Here is a 25,415-nt window from a genome sequence, read left to right as displayed (position 1 = left end):
GGGGCGGGTACTTAGGGAGTGCGCCGATCAGCTGGCTTGTGTACTAACAGACATTTTCAACACCTCGCTAGACCAAGCCAAAGTACCATCATGCTTCAAATTTGCCAACATCATCCCAGTGCCAAAGAAACCCCAGATCTTATCACTCAACGATTACCGGCCCGTTGCACTGACTCCTATCATAATGAAGTGCTTTGAGAGACTGGTTAAAGAGCACATCACCTCCAGTCTCCCCTCCTCATTCGACCCCTTTCAGTTTGCCTACAGGACAAACCGCTCCACCAGGGATGCCATCTCCTCTGCGCTTCACCTGAGCCTGACACATCTAGAGGAGAAGAACACCCATGTGCGGATGCTGTTCCTGGACTTCAGTTCAGCATTCAACACCATCATCCCACAACATCTGGTAGACAAAATGAGACTCCTGGGTTTCAACACCCCCCTGCGGAACTGGCTGCTGGACTTCCTCTGTGACAGACCCCAATCAGTGCGGATAGGTCAGAACAGTTCAGATGTCATCTACCTCAGCACGGGCTCCCCCCAAGGCTGCGTCCTAAGCCCCTTGCTGTTCACCTTGATGACACACGACTGCGTCCCTAGGTCCGCCACAAACCACATCGTGAAGTATGCTGACGACACAACAGTGGTGGGCCTCATCAGGGATGACAACGACCTGGCCTACAGAGAGGAGGTGGAGCAGTTGGTGGGCTGGTGCAGGGACAACAGCCTGGTCCTGAATGTCGACAAAACTAAAGAGATCATTGTCGACTTTAGGAAAAACCAGCCCAACCATGCCCCACTTTGCATCAACAACAAGGCTGTGGAGGTTGTCAGCAGTATCAAGTTCCTAGGGGTGCACATTACAAACAAACTCACCTGGTCCGTAAACACTGCATCACTGGTTAAGAGGGCACAGCAGCGCCTGTACTTCCTGCGGAGGATGAGGAGAGCCCACCTGCCCCCACCCTCCCTCATTACATTCTACAGGGGCACCATAGAGAGTATCCTGACCAGCTGTATCTCTGTGTGGTGTGGAGGCTGCAGCGCTACCGACTGGGGTAGTGTGAGGAGGGTAACGAGGACAGCAGAGAAAATAATCGGGACTACACTTCCCTCCATTCAGGACATTGGCCAGAAGCACTGCCTATCCCATGCAAAAAACATTACCGGGGACCCCTCTCACCCCCATCATGGACTGTTCACTCTGCTAGCCTCTGGGAAGAGGTACTGCAGTGTGCGGTGCAGGACCACCAGGCTCCGCAATAGTCTAGTCCCCCTGGCCATTAGACTGTTAAATGGTCAATCTAACATATAGTTAACTTAAATCTAAACGGCTGCTAATCTGACTTTTGCACTACTGGCAGTTTTTTTTATAGCTTGCCACTCCTTGCACATTGCTCTCTGCACTATTGTAATTACAGCGTTATTGTTACAGTGTTAATGTGTACCTGACTTGTTAACCTGACTGCCCATATTGCACATCTGGTTAGCTACTCTTCTTGCACTATCGGCACTATGGTAAAAATACTACACGTAGCCAAAATACAATACAACATTATTTATATCTGTACATTCAAGGAAACTGTGGGGGTCAGATGCATGGACATTTCGTTCTGTATACACGTGTACTAGAATGACAATAAAGTAGATCTGAATCTGAATCTGAATCTTTTCCTGATTCAGTTCAGAATATTTTGTGCTTCATCTCTTGTGAGTTAGTGGTATACAATAATGTATGTTTTGTGTATTGTATTCTTTGCTATGGGCAGTGATGCTAAAGGGAGAACAAAAACATTGCAATTATATTTTTCAAAATATATAAAGAGAATATACAAATCGTTCACCTTGCTGAGTAATGTGGCTGTAACCAATGGGACGATCAGTACAATAATGAAGAATAAGAAAGCGATTAAAGCAATAAAATCTGCTAGGGGCTTAACAAGCTTCACAAGTGGAAGTTTTAAAATCACTTACATTTTTAATCTGCTGTCTTCCCCCAACTACTAACTCAATTGGACCAGCTCAAGTCACGTCACACTAAAGATAAATCAAATGTATTTTTTTCTTCTCAAGTATGTTTACAGTATTTATAATGTTGTTTAATCATGGAAAACTATATTACACGCATGTAGTACTAGATACTATTTTGTTGTTTGAATGTTTTACTGAGGATTCAGAGAAAAGAAGCATATTTGTTTCAGCAAATCTCCTTAGCTGCACCGCCCATCCTCAGCAGGGTCGGGCAGCGGGCAGGGGACGCTTGTTTCAGCAAATAATTTGCACAATTTTCTTTTATTCTACTGAGAAAACTAAATTTCTCTTGGCAAATAATTAGCATCAAGTCAAGTTTATTTGTCTTCTTCTGCAGAAAAAAAGCAAAGTCTGTACGCTGAAAATGTACAATGTTTTCTAGCGAGTCATCTTCTTTGAAGCAGAAAATTAGTCTCATTTTTGTCCGCGCAAATAGCTATCATCTTCTTTTACTTATCTTAAAACCTGTGCTGTCTTCTTCCTTGCAAAAAAATAGCATTGTCTCCTATGCCCCAGACTAGCATTCTATTCGTATGCGCCACAATGTATAGTCTTAGTTTACTCTGAAAATCCGTACCGTCTTATTTATTTTTCCTTTACATGTATATATGTTTTATGTTTATGTTATGTAATCTTATACGTGTATATTACACGTACGTACCAGGGGTTAACAAATAGTGGGGCACGAGGCTACGTCAAGGGGCTGCGTTTGACCACAGATTTTTTTTTTTTTCCAAACCGTCCAAGAATCAAGTGCAATTGCACCTCCACTACACTATGGGGTGGTGGCGCTCTCATTGGCAGTGTTTTGTTGGCATTTAGCCATGGCATATGTTTTTTGCACATAGCACAGAGTATGAAGTGTTGAAGACCCTCAAGTGACCCAATGGAGGAGAAATATACAGTGGGACCTCGCTACTTCGCGGTTCGACGTTTTTTTTTTTAAGGGGCGTCGCTACTTCGCCAATTTTAACTTTTTGCGGGTTTTTTCTGCGGAACGTCAGCGGACGCGGGATAAGGCGGACGGTGTTGTGCCCAAATCCGACTCCTATGCAAAATCCTCCCCCCCTCGCGTGAACGCGCATTCTGCTGCGCTTCCAACAAAAGCGATCGTATTCTATATAAAACGCATATTGAAACAATAATGCGAGCTAATTAAAACAATTAAGCGATCGTAGTCGATATAACGCGTTTATTTAAACAATAAAGCGCGATCGTATTCTACAAAATGCGGCGGGGGTCACTTCAGGGCCGCGCAACGGAGCGAGTTCGGCGGACGCGGCGTCACATGGCGAGACGCGAGAAAAGGCGGCGGGCGTGATCGTCCGACGACCCCAGTAGCACGGCGCGACGACAGGCGGCCGTCCGCGCGCGGCGGGTGAAAGGCGGCGGACGTGCGCGGGACCCCCGTAATGGGGACTCCCCCTCGGCCGACGACCCGAGCACGGTGTTATGCCGAGAAATGCATCCCTGCCGAGAAGTGGTTGTAGTAGCAGGAGTGACGTGTGCGTGCTCCCGCGACAGGGGATGCAATTTTCGGCATAACACCCCCCCCCCCCCCCCTAACCCCACAAGTCCCCCCAGCTACCCCTTTCCCCCGTGGCCGACAGACGGGCCATCGAGGGCCGTGTAGCGCGTGCGTGGGCCCGACCCGCTCGGCTTGTCGCGGTGTCGTGTGTATTGCGCCCGAAAGTACCCGCGCCGCGGGCTAGGGGCTCGCTCGCGGGAGCGACCGAACGGCACCCACGGTGCGGCGCAAATAAAAACCCTGTCGTGAAGCGGTGCAGATAATGAGATGAGATTTTTTTGGGGAGGGGCGTCACTGCTTCACAGATTTTCACTTATCGCGGGTGGTTTTGGTCCCCATTAACCGCGATAACCGCGGTCTTACTGTATAACAGGGATGGGGCAACAGACAGAGATGAAGATAAGGAGGACCACAAAAGTCTCCCAAAAGCTAGGGTGAGGATGTTTGATGCAAGGTTTTCTTATTTTTACGTGACAGAAAAGAATTGATGAGCATTCCTTTCGATTCTTTTTTTAATTAATTGATGAATCGGATCTCTCTTTTTTTAATTTACTCCTTTTTATAGAAATATTGAAGCCTTGGACTGACAGAAAAATAGTGTGAAAAACTACAGAATATGCTTTAATATAAAACAATGAGAATCCAATTGTGAATTAACTGGACGATAAACAAAAATACATAAATAGATGCTATACCTCTGCAAATATAGAAGATAGTCTTTTGCCACCACCCTAGATGGTAAGGCGCCCGCTTTGAGACTGGGAGGTCGCTGGTTCGCGCCTCGGCCGAGTCATACTTAAGACTTATAACATTGGTAAAATGGCGGCGCCCTCTGTTGGCTGCGGCTGCATCGGGTCGCTACAACGGGTCAGGTGTATCGACATTTCGTTCTTACAAAGAATGACAATACAAAGGAAATTATTATTATTATTATTATACAAAGATCATGTTATATCTGGACTTATACAAAACAAAAGAGAAAGCGCAATACATTTAATTTGATCTGTAGTCAATTCTTTAAACACAAAAAATTGATCAAAAATGTAAACCTACTTTTCAAAATGTTAATGGGGCGGCAGTAGCTCAGGAGGTAGAGCGCTCGTCTTGAGATCAAGGGATCCCAGTTCGAATCCCGGCTTGTCCGAGTTACATGTCGAAGTGTCCTTGGGTAAGACACTGAACCCCCAATACCCCCAATATGCAGGTTAGCGCCTTACATGGCTGCACAGATCAAGGCCGCTATTGGGAAATGTGAAGCACAATGTAAAGCGCTTTGGGAAGTCATTGACTTGAAAAGCGCTATATAAATGCAGATCATTTCATTTCATTTTCATTAACATTTTTTTGCGGGGGTAAAATCTTTAAATATGATAAACATTCCCAATATCACAATTTTATTAATATGCATAAGAATCTGCCCTTTATGCAGAGACGTCATTATTATTTTACTTTTTACTGTATTTTATCTACTTATATTTTGATTTTTTTTTTCTCTGTACTTCTTCAGCACTATCCACCTTGAAAATTGTTAACTTTGTTTCATGACGAAACAGCCAAACCCTACAAAGAGGAAACTTTCATGCCAATTTTTCTTTATCTTGATGCAATGTTCAATCGAAATAAAATAAGTAAAACAACTTCTTTATAAAAATTCTCTTAGTGCTCTCTGCTGGACTAAAACTCTCGCAGAATTGTGTGCACTCTTATTTGCATTGATTTAACGTACTTAATGGCTTTTAAATCATGTGTCACAACAAATCAATGATGTAGTTAGTTTCAAACGCTTTTACCAATAGATATTAATCGATTTCGTCGATGCAGCCCAATTTGTTATTTTAATGTTTTTATCTGGGTCACCAGAGGTTCAGAGCTAATTAGTTTTTATCCCCCAAAATGTACTTTGCGATCCCCATCTCAAAAAGGATAAATGTTGTATCCCAGGGGTCTACTGTATATCAATAAAAAAAGGACTCACCAGAGAGTCCCTTGAAACGGTGCTTTTCACACAGAGCCTGTATCTCTTGCAGGAGTTCTGTGTGGCCGGCCAGGGCGCTCCAGCACATTAAGAGTGCCAGGGCCTCTTGGGATCGCAGAGGCTGAGCACTTAGCATCAGCGTACGGGCTCTGCTCAGAACGCAGGTTTGATGCTCGAGTATTGACGAGAGGGTGTGCAGGAAAGCGTGAAGCTGCGTGGCCTTTACGCCCCACCTGTTGGAAAGCAAACATTACCATCCTTGACGAGAGGCGCTTGTCTTGTCGCTCATACCTCAGGTGGCGGCTGATTGTTAAAGCCACACATAGAAAGTGCTGAACGAGTGTCAATGGGAGGCACTTAGTTGTTTCTTGCTCAGATGAAGATGTCTGTCCCTCGGTTGTAGGATTGCCTCTCTTTCCAAGGTTTGTGAACCATAACACGTAGAGAAGCTCTATGACAGAGCCAACTAAACGTGGTCCAATGTTCCTGTGGGTGATGACGAAAAACAGCATCATCACAGGGCTGCAATTATGTCATTTTTATTTTTTTTTATTTTGTGGAACAATTTTTAATTTGTTTGGCTATGGGTTCCAAGACTAGCAGTGATGCTAAAGGTAGAGGCATCAAGATGATTACAATGGAAACAAAGGTTGAAATAAAAAAAAACAAACAGACAAGAAGGCCCAACTATTACCAATCTTTCGGAACTATTATCAAAAACAAGGAGGCAATTAAAGCAAGGATATCTTCAAAAGGCATTACAATCCTCACAAAGTTTTAAAATTTGGTTAATTTTAATCCTCCACTCCACTCCCCTTTGCATCCACCCACTAACAGCTCTAATCACGTCACACCAGAGGTAGATACATTTTTCCTTTCCATTCATCTTGTTTGCCAAATATTAAAAATCGCCGAACGGATAAAATAGATAGATGAATAGAATTTTCGGATTTGGACACATTTGTCCTCGTATCATTTCATAGTGCTATGTTATGTTGCAATATTGATTGATTATTCTGGATGGCACTCTGTTTAGAGTTGCACTGGAAATTTATTGACAGCCTTTGTATTTAAACCAATAAGAGTAAAAATGAACATTTCTTTCAATTCAGTTTTTTTTCTTAGAAATCTATATTAAGACAGTTTCTAAAAAATAAAAATAATAATAATCTGGCGGAATAAAGATTACAGAAGATTAATAAAATTTGGTAGCTCTGGGAACGCATTAGCTAATTATGATGATGACAATTTCCCTTGTGCCCTCCTGTACTTAAATGTCATTGTTTGAAAAATGTATCCAATTTAAGCCTTATTTAAATCACGCCCTCATACTCACCTTCTTTCAACCATATGTATGATCCATGTGAGAAGGTCGCCGCCCTTGCAAAGATCGTATGCTGCTCGCGTGACACGAGCAACCTGACTTAACACCCAGATGATCTGCGCCTGGTAAAAGAATCCTTGATTATTCCGTCTAGGCATTTCACTAAAAAGCCGACATAGAATTCGTCAGCTACCTGAGTGGGTTCGTCACACAAGGGGCTGCTGCAGAAGCCGATGAGGCTGTGAAAGATGCCTTGCTGGTTGCATATGTCGTAGCAGTTCCGGTCACTTATTCCTTCGCCCAGCACGTTAAGAATCCACTCACGCTCTGTCTTGTTCTTTGGGATACAGATAGAATACCTTGATTTGATTTGTCATGACCTACAAAAATGTAATATAGATCACGGTTAAGATTTCTACTCATAAGTTCATAAGTTTGTAAAAGCAAAGTTCGTACACCCTTTTTATTGCCAAATTCAAGCACTTTTTAAAAACTTTAAGGGCAAATTTTTCTGATAAGTTGAAAAGAAGAAATCGAGTACCAAAAAAAAAAAAAAAAAAAAAAAATGAATGTTCACTTTTATGACAAAAGTTATCTTGCTGCCAGCACATACTTTGTGCCATTTTAAGCTGTTTCTAAGTATGATTCAACAATCTTTATGTGTCAATGGGCTGCTATAAATTCACATGAATTCTGCTTCAAAAATGCTCGTGCAGCTTGGCCATTTCACACTTGTTTCTTAACACTGAAAGGGCTCTATAAGTGTTGGGTAATGGAGTTCAATACGGAAGGCAAAAAAAAAAGAATAAACTGTACAAAAAGAAGATACTGTATGAAAAAAGAAGAAAAATTAGAAAAAATTTGGAATGATTTTAATTATATTGATTACGCCAAAGCAGAGAGCATTAAATCTTTCAATCTTAGAGACTGCTGATCTTTTGCTTTTTGTATTAGATCTTATGCACATCTGTTTCTAAATTGGTTAAAATAGAATTTCAAATACTTAATTTCTTTGCATTTTTCATGTATTTATAGCACTGACCAGTTCATATTTTGAATGTGTGCATTTGAAAATCTTTTTAGTGTGTAAAAAGATAAAAATTGGTTTGTATTCAACAAATTAGTTTTTTGTAACTCTCTGAATATTTAAATTCATATTTCAAGAGTTTTCAGGGATCCCCTGAAAAACATGTTAAATTATTTATTACTGAATTATTGGGGCATAGTGTTTTTTTAATATTGATAAGACAAAACAAAAATATGAGGAACCATTTGGGAGCCGAAGGAGCCGGTTCTGTGTATAGAGCTGTCCTCTTGGGTGCGACCAGTAGGGGACGGTGACACTTTACATGACCACACCATAATGACAAGCCCCCAGAGCAGGCGTGTCAGCGTCAATTACACACTTTTAATTGTTCCTATTTTGAATGCTTGGTTTATAGTCAGATTGCCAAGAAACATGGCAATGGCAACAATTTCAAACATTTTCAAGTACTGACCGAAAATTCAAGCGTTTTCCTTTTCTTGAAAACACAACATTAAAATTCAAGCATTCTTAAGGACTTCCAGCTCCCGTACGAACCCTGTTTAATGGCATCGAATGTTCAGCATCTAAAAACATTATCTGCCAAAAAAATAAAACTGATAAAAGTATTCCAAAGAGACAATGTTGTAATGACTTCATGTCTAAGGTGATGCTAACCAGGCTTGCATACTTGCGCTAGTCAGTACACTGCGCAGATGCTTATTTTCATTTGACACACGAGAGAGGAGATAGGCATTTTCTCAAAGGTTTATGTGTCCCTCTGCTTCCAGAATTGTCTAAGGTTTACATGTTAACAAGTCAGAGCTAACTCTTAACAGTCGAGCTGTTTTCATTTGTTTTTTGTGTGTGACATTTAGTCCTTTATACACTGAATCTATATCATGGCGCTGGTATGGTGATAGATTAATTTTCTGTTATTATTTTTTGAATTTGGCAGATATGCAATTGTGACTTTTTTGTTGCATTAGATCGGGACAACTACTGCACCATCATCATCAGTTCCCCCCTACTCCAGTTTTATTCTCACTATTCACTCTCCAGTAAAATACCCCTAAAATAACTTTAAAAAGGGTAGGGTGAAATTTGTGCAGTGTGACAGCTATAAGCCATTTCTTTTTTATTATAACCTGCCACTTTACACGAAGTACAAGGAGTCTGCTTTTGTTTTTTTTGCATTTTAGATGTTTCAACAGTTTCACCTCCATCTATTTCAACCTGTTGTCTGACGGGCATTTTAAAATACTTAAATACTTTTATGAGAACTGTATGAATTAAACACTTAAAATTTGAACCTAGTAATATAAATCAGTTATTTATCCTTTTATTTTGTACATTTTTAGCAAGCCCGTGCAAAATAAGTTATTATTTGTTTTGGGGTGTTTTAGTTTCCATTTTTCATTTGGGTACATCCCTAGCTTGTCTATTTATTAGAGTGCTATTGCCGGGCACTTTACCTCCATGTCATAGCTGTAGAAAAGTGAAAAGAAATCAGGAACCTTCCTCGTGTCCAAACTCTGACGGGAAAGCAGGTACCGATTCAGAACCACATACATGTGTTCCTCTGAGCCAAAGAGCAAAGGAGGATAAAAAAGTCATACAAAAACGCAGAATAGACAAGTCATAAAACTTTGTAAAATTTTTGAGAATGTATCATCACAAATATTAATAACAAATTTCCTGCAAAATCCTGTCAAAGTCAAAAGCGAGTACTGTTTTAATTAGAAAGTAAAAGATGATAGAAAAAACTTTGTGTCACTGATATTAGCATATTTATTCGTCTTTAGTAGCTTCCATGCAACTTTTGGTCTTTTGTGGGTCACCCACCAGGTCTGAGCATTTGCTGAGCCGCTTTGTTGATGTAAAACGTGAAGAGGAAGGGAAGCTGCAGATTCTGCTTTCGAACTTCAATCTTCATCATGTCCAGCAGGTACATCAGCTGATAACAGTTTAAGTACCAAAAATTAAAAACCATTAATGTCACTGACATAGTCGAGAATTCAACCAGAAATTTTACAGGAAGTCCTCGATTTACCAAAAACTAAGACGTTGACACATTATCTGCCATTTTGTAGTTTCACCTTTTGTTCGAGATGCACGAGTGTCGTGAGGCGAAAAAAAAACTTCTTGTGTTTCGAGCAAACAAAGCTTTCTTTTCCTCTATGGTAAAAACAGGTGTCATTCTTTACAGTCCACGAAACTATCACTGGGTATGTTTACAAGCAGTGAATCATCTGATTGAAAATGGAATACCGCCAGTATTTCAATTATGTAAAGCCATGTGAACGAGCACAATAATCTGATTATGGTTCAAGTCCAACTGGAAGTATTCAGATTGCAATGGTTGGGTTAGGCCTTTCATTCTCAGAGTACTTGTGCATGTACATGCGTCGAAATCATCCAGTTGCTTGAACGCATGCTCAGTTCACCTCTGGGATATTTTTGTGCCAGAAAGCACTGTGGGACTTGAAGTAGAGAGACAAATTATAAATCCAACTCTGGCGTACACCACTAAAAAGTCCTCGTGTGTATTGGTTGATTTTTATTTTCTGCCCGCAGAGCAGTTGCAGTTGATATATAGTGGACACTCTGGTTGTGTCCATAGATATACAGTGTAAATCTATGCTATTGGCTAGCCAAATAAAACCATATTTTGTAAACACATGCAATCAGGTACTTTGTTGATTTTGGTGTGTGACAAAAATCATCCTGTAAATGTCAAAAGTTAAATGCAAACGCCATGTGCACGGTGTTATTCGTCCTATCATGTAAAAGATTCATTTGGATTGCTCCAGAAATACAATATTCCGTTTCTTATCGGATTATTGCCTGTATGTAAACAGTCATTTTGTTCTTCTTCTTCCGCCCCAAAAATATTTTTCTTCTGCACAGAAAAGGTCTCACTTTGAGAAATAGTGCATTGTTTTCTACATGAAAAAGCAAGCATCATCTTCTAAGACATCTGAAACTAGCATCTTCTTCTGCGTAAAAAAGGTCTTCTTTGCAGGAAACTCTCGTCTTTTAAACTGAAAACAAGTGTCATCAACACTGAGAAAATAATTTGAAAAAAATATTCTTTTACACTTATCACAAGCGTCATAATGAAAGTGTCAATCTTCAGCGGAAAATGGCATTGGCATCTTCTCCACTGAAAAAATATTTTATTTTAAAAAACTCATGTGTTTATTTTGAGGCTAAAAACAAGTGTCGTCTTTTTCCAAGACATCTTATTCTGCGTAAAAAAGGTATCCTTTGTCTATAAAAAGCTTTGTTGTCTTATACAATGAAAACAAGAGTCACCTTCTTCTGCTTTTTGTGTTGAAGATACAAACTAGTTTACGTCTTTGCCAAAGGGTAGCATAGTGCTTTTGGATTGCTTAGTGGCAAAAAAATGGGTAATGTCATTTTTCTATGCTGCATGTCAAGTCAAGTTTATTTGTATAGACCAAAATCACAAGAAGTCTCAAAGGGCTGTACAGACTATTACAGACTAGACTATTATTACATTACTTTCCTGATCTAAAACCTACACGAGGGCAAGGAAAAACTTTAACCCTCAACATTAGGAAAATGTAAAAAATTCAAAAGGGACCGCACATGAGAATCCCACTTCTAGGATGACCAGGCCAAAATAGATGTTGCAATACACAGACATCGTGAACATCAAATATGGGTCGTTCATAAGCTACAGAAAGTGTGTTTTAAGCCTGGATTGAAACAGTTCTAATATCCTTTGTTTACGCAAAGTATTTTGACATACAATATTTTCTTTAATTGGTGTGGCGCTAAGTGTGCTGTAAGGCTGATGTAATTGAGAATACCGTGAAACTGGAGCCGCACGGCACAGAAAGTCACTTTGACAGTGAAGAATGAACGGTTTGATAGATTTAGCACAGCTTTTCTATTCAGAAAGAAAGGATGAAAACTTCGATGGTTTTGTTAATTAAGGATTACCAATAAAAAATGTACCAAACTCAGTTTTGCGCCAGCTCCTTTTAAAATAAAATGTATCCATGCTTTTTACCATGCTGTTGCCTATTGATGATGTTATTATGAATGTTAGTACTGTAATGCCCCATACTTGTATCAAAGATGCACACAGTTGCTGATGAGGTCTGATTACAGATATAATAACAAGCGGTAAAACATTCCACAGGAGCTACTGTTAGCCACAGTTCACACTAATTCATACAAACAGACTGATGCCGCATCAGGGTTCCTAAAGCTTAAGGCAAGTTAAATTCAAGACTTTTTAAGACTTTAATGCCTTTTGAAATCAAATTTAAGACAAAGTCGACAGAAAAAAAAACCCCACAAATGAAATAAACATATAAAAAAACAAATATACTTGCACACAATACATTGTGCCTCGTACATATTCAGGGATCAGAATGGAGATTTTCATTTTCAGCTGAAATACAGGCCAGGTCTAGGGCGGAGCCAACAGCATTTATCTTTTTTGCTATGTGAAAATTGCACTAGAATGAATTAAATCCAACAAAACAGAAACCATGTATTTTTTTCAGTTTTAAGATGTTTAAAACAATCGGGGGATTACAATGTTACAACCATCACCATTGTTGTTGTGTTTTGATGATGAAGATGGACCATGTATTTAGCTACTAATCAACAATATATATGAAAATATATACATTAATAACCATTCATCATTAATTTGAAAATAGAATGCACAAACTGAACATGCTTAAAGAAAATACATGTCAGTCTGTGACAGTCTTCTCCAGCCATGACCACTTAAATTTATTCTTGATTCCTTTATCAATCTCGAAGACAAAAGCCTCGTCTTCTTTTCTTAGTATTTTCATATTTCCTTTTTCAAACACTCATTTCACCGTTTGAAAAGACCGGAAGGAGCGCTATGTTTGAGAAAGCCAATGCTCTGAACAAAAGCTCCGCTTATTGGTTATCAGCGAACCTATCGACCAATGGTAGGAGTCGATCTATTTGTTGTGTGTTATAGATCTAATGCGCTGCGCTTCTTTTTGCAGATCTTTCTCGCGATCTCTAACTGCTAACTTGGGGTGATGAAACAGTCACGTATCATACCTCACCCCCCCAAAATATTTTCTCATCGAATTTAGACGATTTACGGGAATGACCTTTGGGGTTCAAAAACAGCGGAAATCCGCGGATCCGCGGAAAATTCTGATCCCTGTATATTACCAGGCACACAGCTTTTAGCCATGGCTAAAAAGGTTTGCCAGGCAGCCACTTCTCATTGAACGTACACTTTCCAAAGTCCAAGTCCAAAGTAAACGTCCCTGTCCGAAGTTGCTATGTGTAAAAACACATGCTTCTGCTCTGAACGGCCCTACTGAAACCACACCACCGTTTTGATAGTTCAATCATTTTAGTTATGTTATGTTGCCACAGAAGCAAATCAGTGATTTCTTTTTAAAAAACATGATAAATGTTACTAAATCTTTTTAGCTCAAACAAAGCTTATTAATGTGTTCACATTTTTAAGACTTTCGAAAACTAGATTTAAGACATTTTAATGCCAATTAAGGCCTTTTTTTTTAGAATGATGAATTCAATGCCTTTTAAGCCTTTTCAAGGAACAGGAACCTTGTGCATTCTAGAAAAGTAGGAAGTCGGGTTTTCAAATCACCGACCAGGAGAAAAGATATGTGACATTGTGACTAGGTCCTTCCACTTCGAGTGTGAAACGTTTTGAGGTCGCATCTGGTACAACCCGAGTGGGATACTTCTGATTTCTCAATTTTCTGGGATACAGTATAAAAGCCAAACTTCCCTGCCAGTCCCCTCTCTCCTTCCTGATGTCACATCTCCCTTAAAGGGTCCAGGCGTGAACAGACAAAGGCTACAAAACTAACAAGACATTACAGTACTTTGTAACCAGCACTTACATCAAACACAACCAAACGCAGTTTTGCTCCCGCTGCGCTGTATTTTCTTAATACGCACGCTTTTATGCTCGTCTTTGTTGTTGTAATACAGCCTTAGCTCGGAGCACCCGTGCACTCCATGGATGCGTTAAATACAGAAATGGAACCAGCTACGGAGTCTCCACCTTTCAACACTGTGTGCCCTATGGTCATGAAAATATGGTAAATGTTGATGGTAAAAACCACAAAGTGTGAATCTAGGTCGGAGTTCTTTATAAATGGAGCACTTCCTGAGTTTCTTTGAAATCTAAAGCTTATTATATACAGTGGAACCTTGGTTTTCGAACGCCTCTCAGTTCGAACAAATCGGTTCTCGACCAAAAGTTTCGAGAAATTCTTGCTTCGCTTTTCCTTTAAAAAATCGGAGTTCGAACGCCGGTACGCTAGGGTGCGATGCTGAGCGGCGTACGGGTGTAGATTGCCCCCACCCCTCGTGAAGAACTGTTATGACGTGCGCGCGCCCTTTTTTTTTGCTTTCGCTTTAGATATCGGTGAACTGAGTGTTTTAGCCCCTAATTATGCCTCCTAAGAAGGTCTGTGCACGCAGGACAGGTGAAAAAAAAAACCAACAAGTTGTTCGTCCAACTATTGCCTTTAAGACTTAATAGCTAAATATGAAAGAGGTGTACGAATTTCCGATCTTGCTAGTGAATACAGCATGGCTAAATCTACTATCAGTACGATAGTAAAGAATAAGAAGGCTGTGAAATCGAGTGATGCGGCTAAGGGAGTTAGCGCTATAAGCAAGCAACTGCCGCAAGTTTTGGAAGAGGTTGAAAAACTTTTGATGATTTTTCTCTCCCCACCGTCCACCACAAAGGGTAAGAAATCCTATTCATAATCCTTTTTTTTAATTTTTACACGTTCATGTTAACGCGAACGTACGATTAGCCTGGGTTAGCTTCATGTTTACGTTCTTGCTTAACATTCAGGGTGTTGGAACGGATTACGAAACGATTTTACATTACTTTTAATGGGAAAAACGATTTTCCGTGATCGACCAAATCGGTTTTCGTACAGGGTTCTGGAACGGATTATGGTCGAGAACCGAGGTTCCACTGTATATATATATATATATATATATATATTTTATACCTGTCGCCTCTCTTTGAAGCGAGCAGCCTCCAGGTGCTGGTTGAAGCATCCAAGTACGTGATAAGCCGCCGCTCGCACATCAGAATTGTAGCTGCTTACAGCCACCAAGGTTAAGCCGAGTGCATGGGTGGAGACAAACTTGAAGCAATCCACCACGGACTCTGCCATGAGAGACGGCAACGTGAAAACGAGCGAATGGCAAAGCTGGTGTGAAATTCACCTACCCGGTCGAAGAATGGCACTGAAGAGAGGAAGGAGGAAGCAGGGGTCGTACAAATCGCTTTGGTTCTTCTCATCTTTCATGTGGAACAGCTTCACTTGATGATCCTGGAAATGTTGCAAAATGTTTGTTTTCAAACAGGGAAGCAAGAGTATCAATATTTTTCCCAAACTGCAATGTTATTAATTCCTTGTTTAACTCTTAGATGCAAAAAGGACCCCATGAGTTGTTATTCTTTCAAATCTTTAACAATGAAAAGTTGTAATATTGTCATTCTAGTTATTCCCATAAAACATGTTTAAGACATGATGCCATTAGTTCATTTTCCGAGCCACTTTCCATGCCGTGTGGCCCCTCCGGAATTATGCCGGCTTTTGAAAACGATCGAACAGCAGTCCGAGCAGAAAAGCCAGTCCACGCGTCCATAAGCCATTCACAAATTGTGGCATAATCCACCCGGCGCTTCCTCCCACTCTTTGTGAAACTGTGCACCTATTCAGGCATCCATCACCCCCACGCCGCACCTTGAACGGCCAGTGTTGTTCCGAGAATTGTTCCCCCCAGCAGGAGCGCGCACGGGTTCTCTTTATTCAAGTAGAATACAATTTATTAATGTCTTAAGTCTTGTTTGATGGAGACGAGAAATCTGAAACGTTCGTTTCCTGTTTTATCTGTTGATAACTTGACAGTTCATTTCAGCGTGATAAGCTTTATTGTAGAGCATATAACATTTTCAATCCCAGTTATATTGGGAAGAAAAGGCAAAGTAAAGATGCTACTTTCTCAAAAGTGCATTACCGTTTTATTACATTCCCAACAAATGAGAAACAGTAATTTTAATGACATTTTCGCAAAGTGATTTCTGTACAATGTGCATTACTGTTCTATTACATTCCCAACAAATGCGAGACAGAATGTTTTGGTGACCCCGACTCCCTACTGAGGATAAGGGGTGCAGATAATGGATGGATGGATAGATGGATGTTTTGGTGACATTTTCGCTATTAGATTCCTAAAAAGTGAGATTTAAGTGAGATACGAAGTAGTTTTATGGTTTGAGTGACATAGCGCAAGTGACGTGTACAAGCTCCAGCTAGGTGGGACAATTCTCGGCGGGGAGAAACTCTTCGCACGGAATCCCACACTGCTGTCCTCTGTCACGTCTGCCAAAAAGGCAGGCTTTGTGATTTGAATATAATCAAAGACTTTTGTGTATGGGCGTGAAAATATGGTACCATTTAAAGTGGAGCGTGTCCTTAATTAAAACAGTTTTGCAATTGAAGGTAAAGATTAATTTTTTTATTATAATTTGACAGTACACAAGTTATTATTTATTTGTTAAATGCTTGGGCTTGTCGACTAAGTTTGTTCTTGAGTATTTTCTAAAACAATAAATGAAGGTTTGAACATCGTGGGTTTAGACTATGGCGGAACGTCTTTGAAGCCGAACCACTGCGAAAAACGAGGGATTACAGTTTTATCAAAATAAGGAAATGGCAATCCCCTAATAAAACAGATTTGATTCCACTGTCTCCTCCAATATGTGCATCCACACACTCACTCATCTGCACCAACCCAAGTCACGTCACACCAAAGGTCAGATCAAATTACACGTTTCTGTGTATTAATTGTTGATGCCCGGCAACATAAATTGCAGCCTGGTCATCCTAGAGGGAGTATTAAGTAATGTTCAGCCCCTTCTCTAGGTTTCTTTATTTCCTCATACTAAGCCCTCATGTAAGTTTTAGATCATGGGGCAGCGTAATAATGGCCCTCTGATACTTCTTGTGATTAAGGGCTATACAAATAAACATGACTTGACATGTATATTTATTTAATCGTGTGCACATTTAGAACACATATGTAGAAGTTACTACATATTATTTTGTTATTTTCACGTTTTTATCTTGGATACTGGTGTTTTAATATGCATTAGCTTAGGTTTCTATTCATACGGCAATTTCAATCTGTAACACCCACCTTAGAACAGATTAATGTCTTATCCTGGGGTTTTAACTGAATTTCACACCAACCACCAAACCACACTTAAAGCGTTTATTTAAATAATCCTTTTAATGCATGAATTTTCAAGCAAACCTGAGCAATAATCCTGCGCGACTGCGGAAAGCGAGCAATGGTTCTGAGCATTTTGTCGGCGTTGAGCAAGGCCAAGATGTCGTCCGATTGGGTCTCCTTCCACAGAGACGCTCCTAAGCTTTTCCTGGCTTTGTGGTGCTCTAAAGCTGCTGGGCCCCAAATAATGGATCTGTGAAAGAACTAAGTGTGAGTCTGGACCAACAATCAGTGAGATCAGGTGAAATCAAAAAACACTAACTGAAATTTGAGAAGACTGACGCCGTTTTTTTCATATTCCTGAAGGAGCAGCAGAATTTTCTGATCTGTTTGAAGAAACAAAATATGATGGGTAACAAAAATAATCACATAATCAAAAAATGAAATGTTATTGTCATATTATATACAGTAAAATGTTTGGTAAATATTGATTTTAAAAAATGAACAAAAGAATACAAATATTAACCACGAATAAAGTAACATTTTAATTGAAAGAGAAGCTTTTTAACCTCAAAACTGATTAGAGCCAAGTCACAACAACTTATCCATACTGAAAACAAAAAAATAGTTAATGTAATATTTCCTCATGTGTAGTGTATTTTGTGGTTGGAGAAATGCTGATAAAGGAACAAAACCCAATTTCTTTTAATTTGTTCAATTTCATGTTTCCCCTAATGATAATAATAATGAGTTGTTTTGTCTTTATTCATTGATATTAATGTTTATGGTGCGTAAACTATACCAATTATTTTAAAAGTAGTGCCTGTTCGTGAGTGTCAATAACAAATATTGTATCATTGGAAGGTTTTAGTGCATTTACATTCTTTGTGGTTGTTTTTACATGGCTAATCAAAGTATTCAATATTGTATTTTTTTTTTTTTTTATGATATATCCCTTCCTTCCCGTCAGATAAAGTAGACCCCTGTGATATGGCAACTCTGCTTCACAATGTTTTCACTTTATGAGTTGAATTTTTGGGCCCCTATATATATATATATATATATATATATATAAAACTTTCCCCACGATACAAGATCAAAAAATTATTTTGTGTGACCAAAAATTTATAAAATCCAAAATTTGTGGTAATCGTGCAAATGACGACTTATATCTCTAAAGATCCTGTGCGATATTGGTCGACGCCATATGAAATGCTCGTCTGCTATTGGTTAGCGTTACAGCATCATGAAATTGCCAATAAGCTGAACTCTTTCCCACAATTCCTTTCTCTTTATTTGTTCAGTTCAAAATCTCGAAGACTTTCTAATATTAGTATTTTTGTACTCTTTTTATTAGCTTTAGAAGCAAAAACACGATAACTATGGAACAAGGCTTGAGATTATCCAGAAATATGAAGAGGTCACACTAACAGCTCCCCAAGCATTGATTTATATTTAAACAATTCGAATGAGAAGTGCCGGTGCCAGCCAATTTTTGCCGTTTTGACTCATTTGTGATGGCCTACAGAATATTTTGCTCTGTAGCTATATAGGCATAGGACACATCAAAATAAAGCTTCTAGCTCTTACCATTGTGTAGTAAACGATAGTTGAACATTGTTAAGATTCTTGAAAAATACTATTGAGAAAAATGTCTTTTTGTGAAATAAAGCATTTCAAGCAGAAATTTAGTTTGGTGCTTTTTTTTTAAATTTACATATATTTGTGATACCTCAAATGTTCAAACTGCTTTCTATAAACACAAGGGCACTCTGCTTGCAAAATAACATTTTATTGCAAGAACACTGAACTCATGCATGAACGATGCATGAACATTGCAAGAACTTTTCAGGCCCCAATGTTTCCGGTGACTGTATCACGTGATTTGGTCGTCATGGCAATCGCGGAAGTGCAAGAAACATCATCCACTCCATCCCGACAATTAATAAGGGCCTTCACCATCCTTTATAGAAATAATCTGTGTGTTGACAGAGATGGGCTTAAAGCAATTCCTGCCATCTGATGGAAATCATTCCCAAAGGCGCGATACTTAAAGATTAGCAGCGCCAAACCCTTTATAACATTTAAAAAAAAAATAAAAAATAAAAAAGATCTTTCAAGTTTTCAGGGACAATGCTTCTGAAAACGTATGTTTAAATTATGGCACTGAAGGAGGTAATGTAGATTGCGTATAAGTAGTACTTACCATATACTACATTGTTATTTTAATGGTTTATCTAGGGTTCTGTGCTTTCGGAAAGTATTAGCCAACTGCCATATCCTATTCCCCTGCAATACGGTAAATTCATTTGGTCATATTGTGGGGCTATACTGTGAGTCTATGTCCTTGTATACCCATGGCAAGTTTAATGTATGATTGAGTTGATTTAGACACACTTTTGTCTCATGTTCAGATAAAACCGTTACCGTTAGATATCCTTTGACATTACCTGTTTTACTGAGTGTGGCTCCATATGCACCCAGGAGTACTAAGAAATGGTTCGTGTTGCATACAGCTGGGCATTTCCTCACCAGACAAAGGAGGAGTGACACCAAGGCTTCTAGAGACAGAGACATTTCTTTTAGCAAGGTTTCATCAAGTTTGTATTTTTGATTTATGTACCTTTAGCCTGACTCTTGCTTGGGCTGTCATCGTCAGACTCCAACATGGTGGGCAGGAAAAAGGAGTGGCCCATAATCATCATATAGAGCGAAGTTAAAGGGATCAGAGTATTTGGAAAGCCTATTGGGTTGTACATCACTTCCAGAAGATTTAAAAAAGTGTTGAGAAAAGGCTCATCTCTGTAGCGGTACCTAGCAAACAGCACATAGTAATACATTACTCAACAGAAATGAATAAATAATACAGTAGACCACCCGGGGATACAGCATTAATCTATCCAGGCCTCCAAGGTGAGTGGCAGGTAGATGCAGATTGGGGAGAAGACGGCGATGGCGGATTAAGAATTAGACTGATTTAAAAATTTCTACTATATAAAAATGTCATGTCAAGGTTCTTGCTTTGTTAGTCAACTTTTTTATATTATTAATCCCGAATGTCGATTGGTTACGACCGTGCAAATTAGCGAGGTTAACAGTTTCTGTGCTTTTTTCGCATCTCTCTTCCATGGTTATCATGTTTTCTGCTCCTCCCTTTATCATCCCTGCAATTCAATACAAAAATACAGCACTGAATCACAGACTGGCTAAGTATTTACAAAACACACTAGATTCTGAAATGAATAGTGAAAAAAACATTTTGAATGTTGAGCTAATAGCATATTAGCATTTTCATGATGCAAACCAATAGCAGTCCAGCATTTTATATGACATCCACCAAAAGCAAAAAGGCATCTTGGAGACCTAACTCATTGTATGCACCAGCACATCAGTTTGAATTTCATAAGCATGCCTTATTGTTTGTTGTCTATGTCATAGAGTGGGAAAAAAATCCTGAAAAAGGGTCGAAAAAACCTTGTATTCCACACTGTAAAGTGAGAAAAAAAACGTTTATAAAAAAGAAAAATCAGCTGACTCACTTCAGTCCACTCTTTACAAAAGCATTCCAGTCTGTTGAAGCAATGTCCTCACTCTTCTGCAAAGAGATAGCAAACAAAACAGAAGCATAAATCGAAATATCAGTGACCTCATTTAATTCTCAATTGAAAACTAAGAAAAATATGTTAGTGACCCTACCACGAGTCTCTGCAGTATCTCCAAAACCTTTTGCTCTTGAGCAGAGCTAGCTGAAACCTGATCTTTAGCATGAGTGTAAGAGGCAATCAGACACTTGAGGGCTGATGTTGTCACACACTTTCTCCATTTGACTTCTTCATCCGGGGAGTCGGACAGCTTTTCTGTGATGATGGCTACCAGCTGCCAACTGATAGCGGGAAACCCCCCCCAAAAAAAACACAGTTAATCGTTTGATATGTTGACTCGGATGACTCGTGAATGCGCAGAAAAAACGACCTTTCAAAATTGTCCACTTTCTGCAGGGCATCAGGCAGGTTTTTCATAAAGCCCCTTATGTCATCCGAGTCAGCAGAGAGCTTGATGAGAGCCGCCAACAATTCGACCGCGGTGGTGGCTTCTGTCATGCCTCCAAGAGCAAACTGGATCAACTTAGGTAGGAGGTTCTCCTTCAGCGTATTTAAAACCTCTTGTTGAACTACAAAAGTGGATCAAGTTTCAGTATTACATGAACACTTGTTAAGAAATGCTACATGGTATGAGTGTGTTCAAATTGGATTGGTTCAATTAGACTTATAGCAGCAAATAATTGAAAAACATTCATAGATATTGGCCCATAGTAGTTAAAAGGGAGACTATAAATGTTGCATATTCAAGGACCATAATTGGATGGAATCTAAGCTTAACCAACGTCCCTACATTATACCTGACATTTTCTTTTAGTATCCAAGTTTCTTGTAGCACTCGAGTTCATCGTGTTTGATGGTTGATGCCGACGCTATTTGCTAACCAATGAGGACAAATGAAGGATGAGATAGTGTAACAAATTATCTTTGCCTCATTCTACAAAAGCCGGGCATAGGAATATCGGGCTTTGTTTCATCTTTTCTTTTGAATCTAGAAATAAAGTCTGGATGACAGACTTGCATAGGCAATGGATGTGCATGTGAGAACCTGTCATTGGGTACGTTGTCATGTAACCAATAATACGATTAGAAATAGAATGTTACCAGTATTACAATAATAATGTAATACAAATCCAAGTAAACCCGCAAAATACTCATATTAAGGTCTTAGTCCGAAAGCTAGTACAAAGAAAAGGCTGATCACCACTGGGTGCTCCCTAGATCGTTATTGGGTCCGTAAATCGACTGAGGCAGCGTCGGGAGAGAAAGCAGTAGCGAGGCTGCAAGTCCTGCTAACAACGCTCACAAGCTGTGTTATTTTTTGTAGATCTATATTCGTTATAGTATACGACTGTGACAAAGTATGTCGGTAATGACATCATTACGAGGAAAGTTTAACATTTTGGGCACTTTTAGGAAGGTGCAACGCTACTACGCGGATTTTCACCTTCATAGGTGGTTTTGGCCCCTGTTAACCATGAAAACTGAGGTATCTCTGTATTCTGATTTCAATGGTTGGGTTAGACCTCCAATTTCCCAATTACTTGAGCATGTATATGCATTTGTGTAATCAGATTGTTTGGGCACACGTGCAGTTTCCCTCTGTCTGGAAATGTTTATGCCACAAAGCACCTAGGGACAAAGTACAGAGAAGATACACGCAAACTCTGGCTTATTAGCTTAAAAGCCTGCTTGTGTTTTTCTCTGGGAGACTTTTAATTGAATTTTCAACATAAGTGCAGTCTGCTGGTCCCCGCCTGCAGCAGTATGAGATCGTCGATAATGGATCCCGGCACTATAAGTGCAGTTGATGCTTTGTGGACAGAACAGACAAAAAAAGCGCACATGCGACATGGGATAATGGAATCAACATGCAATAAACTGAGGCAGCAAAGTATGATGGGCGAAGTAACAAGAGATTAGAGTAGTACTTATTTTAATAATGATATTATTACCGTTTGTGCTTGGCCGGCTTGATTAGTGAGCTAGTATATAAAAGTTGTGTGAATTTGTCGCTACCGTAATACAAACCATCTTTTGGCACGGCCGGATCCTCTCTCTCTGCTGCAAGCAAGTACGCTCTGATCAGTGGTAGGAAGTCTCCCAACTTGTCGATCATCATCTTGACATTTTCCAACTGCAGACACCATCTCTCAAAGAAAAGGCGCTTGGTAGAGCAGTTGCTTACCAGCAGGTTTGCAATGGACAAAGAGTCCACCCCAGGACAATGGAGGCACTCCCGTAGAAGGTCAGTGTGGATGAATCGGGCGTTGATGGGATCTCGGGATAACATCTGCAGCAAAAAGGCCTTCAGACTTGGGCTGGAGTAGGACAGCAAGAGTGTGCCCAGTCCGCCCAGGTGAGCCTTCGAGAGGAGGATGCCGTCGTCACCTTCCTGGTTCTCAGTGAGAATCTGGAGCGTAGCCTGGCCGTAAACGCTCAACTCGCCTTGTGTAGCGAAGAGCTTCTCCTGTGGGAGGAGCAGCAACGCAGACACCAAATCTCTGACTTTGGAGGGGTCCATGTAGCAATGCAAAGACAGGAAAGCTTTGAGAGGTCTTGACTCCTCCTTGGGAATCTTGGATCTTATTTCCTTTAGCTCCTTGTGCACGGCCTTCTCAATAGCCTCTGCATAAGGTGTGAGAAGTTCAGCGTGACCCAGCTGGCATATAGTGGGAGCATTTTTCTTTAAAAGGTTGGTTATATCATCGCTCAGCTGAGCGCAAAGGCTTCGCAGTGTGGAGGGGTTCAAAGAGTGAAGTGGCAGGTTGCCTGCTTCCAGTGACAGGTACCATTGTTGCAAGCACGGATGCTTGAGGATAGAGCTAAATGTTGAGAGAAGCATCTGAAAAAAATAAGGTAAACGTGAACTACAATAACATCCAACCGCTAACTCTAAAGAAAAACTCTTTGTGGTTTAAGGAGATGTACGGAATTTGGAAGTTTTCAACTCACTGCCACCATCTCCTGGCCTATGTCATTATTGCAGCCTCAGTCAGCTCGTTTAAAATGCTAGTGCTAGTTTGTGTATTTCTTGGATGCGCTCAAAAAAACCCAAACTATTTTTCATCTTTTTCAGGGTTTGTGTTGGCGTTTGGACTACAGTAAATTCCGGACTATAAGCCGCTACTTTTTCCCCAAACTTTCAACCCTGCGGCTTATTCAGCGATGCAGCCAATTTATGAAATTTTTCTAATGGCTGCCAGCGGCGCTCGAGTACAAAAGGTAAGATTTAGACCGGTGGAATATATGCGCCGAGGAAGACTGCAACTTCTTGGCTTGACTAGCGGCGAGAAATCTTTCACTAAAACTGTCCACATGCGAAAGGCAACTTTTTCGCAAGTCTGCCAGTGGATCCTGACAGCGTGGGGCAGCATCACAAAATCCACCATCACCAACGGGTTCCGAAAAGCCGGTCTGCTGCGTGACGGAGAGGAGGGCACAGAATCAGGAGTGGATGGGAGCATGGGACGACGTCTATATGACAAAGTTTCTTTCCGACACTGAGGAAGACGACTTTGATGGCTTCAGTTCTAAGGAGGAAGATGAGGATGGTTTACCGTAATTTTTACAGGAACGGTATGTTTTTTTTAACAGACCCGTTTACTGTGTTGCGAGCGTGTTGCTAGCGTGTTGCTACCATTAACTGCACGGACGAAAGTTATATTATTTTTATTAAAGCTTTGAAAACTCTCTCAGTGTACCGTCTTTCTTTGTAAATATGTGTAACCATGTATAATATGTATTTGCAACTGTATATTTTTGTAATGTATTTATTTTGGACATTTATTCTGATATGTTTTGGACAGCGAATTAAAAAGAAGGGGCGTAACAAACGAGGGCTGACGGGAAGTGGGGACCGGTAAAGGTGAGTGTTTGTGGACACCACGGACAATAGTGGATATATATTTTTCCCACCCTTACCTTTGGAAATATACACTTTTTTCTTTGGATTACTTTCAACGGGACTCGGACTCTGCCGGTGTGCATCAAACCTTAAGTACTGGTATCATTTTCTGTTCATTTTGCCGGCTGTGATTTTTGGACTGTGTACTTTAATGAAGGATATTCAGTTACAATCGCGGGACTTAAAGTCGGGTCTGGGTTAATTTTGTGTTTGTGTTACATTTTTTTAATGTGGGCGCATGCGGCTTATATTCAGGTGCGGCTTGTGTAAGTACAAAATCGGTTTACCTCTTAAAATGTGGTGGGTGCGGCTTATAATCAGGTGCGCTCTATAGTCTGGAATTTACGGTATATTTGAAAAAGGCCTTTTCTTGCTTGCACTATTTTCATGTTTGACCAAAAAAAAAAACCAACAAAAAAAACGCAGGAACTAGCATGAAGTCTCTCTGTTGACCCCCAAAACCACCTTTTCACTTCCTAATGTTGTTCCACCCTGTATAGCTTTGCTAAAAATAAAACAAAAGCAGATAGGCGTGATTAAAAAATAAAGCATATGGGGAAATTTGAACTTAGTTGGACGTTGTCAACACATACTTGAGAAAATATTTAACTTTTTTAAGGACACCTCAAACTACGCACCCCACCTTTAGGTTAAAGCTAATCCGTCAGAAACGACCTAGAAATCAATATTAATCTAAAACTGGATACACGATAAATAAAGTGGATGTTGCCAGTAAATGTAAAGAAATTGG

The 25,415-nt window shown here is 40.0% G+C and overlaps 1 protein-coding gene across 2 annotated transcripts in view; it reads right to left on the bottom strand.

Moving 5' to 3' along the window:
• urb1 (URB1 ribosome biogenesis homolog) overlaps positions 1 to 25,415 on the bottom strand; it is a 72,556-nt gene that overhangs the window by 5,523 nt on the left and 41,618 nt on the right. For both annotated transcript variants that reach the window (XM_088346108.1, XM_088346111.1), the window contains 16 exons: positions 22,789 to 23,602; positions 21,131 to 21,329; positions 20,855 to 21,041; positions 20,698 to 20,753; positions 19,782 to 19,972; positions 19,609 to 19,719; positions 17,481 to 17,544; positions 17,243 to 17,411; positions 15,150 to 15,252; positions 14,926 to 15,086; positions 9,728 to 9,839; positions 9,358 to 9,464; positions 7,052 to 7,195; positions 6,871 to 6,980; positions 5,826 to 6,020; positions 5,535 to 5,767 (listed from right to left, as the gene is read on the bottom strand). In XM_088346108.1, coding sequence (XP_088202234.1) covers positions 5,535 to 5,767; positions 5,826 to 6,020; positions 6,871 to 6,980; positions 7,052 to 7,195; positions 9,358 to 9,464; positions 9,728 to 9,839; positions 14,926 to 15,086; positions 15,150 to 15,252; positions 17,243 to 17,411; positions 17,481 to 17,544; positions 19,609 to 19,719; positions 19,782 to 19,972; positions 20,698 to 20,753; positions 20,855 to 21,041; positions 21,131 to 21,329; positions 22,789 to 23,602 — 2,956 coding nt within the window. The remainder of the gene's footprint in view (positions 1 to 5,534; positions 5,768 to 5,825; positions 6,021 to 6,870; positions 6,981 to 7,051; positions 7,196 to 9,357; positions 9,465 to 9,727; positions 9,840 to 14,925; positions 15,087 to 15,149; positions 15,253 to 17,242; positions 17,412 to 17,480; positions 17,545 to 19,608; positions 19,720 to 19,781; positions 19,973 to 20,697; positions 20,754 to 20,854; positions 21,042 to 21,130; positions 21,330 to 22,788; positions 23,603 to 25,415) is intronic.

Source organism: Urocampus carinirostris, chromosome 10, assembly GCF_059441175.1.
Source record: "Urocampus carinirostris isolate Australia breed hairy pipefish chromosome 10, RoL_Ucar_1.0, whole genome shotgun sequence".
Classification (NCBI taxonomy): domain Eukaryota; kingdom Metazoa; phylum Chordata; class Actinopteri; order Syngnathiformes; family Syngnathidae; genus Urocampus; species Urocampus carinirostris.
The sequence above is the reverse complement of the archived record's forward strand: the minus strand, read 5'-3'. Positions and strand labels throughout refer to the sequence as shown.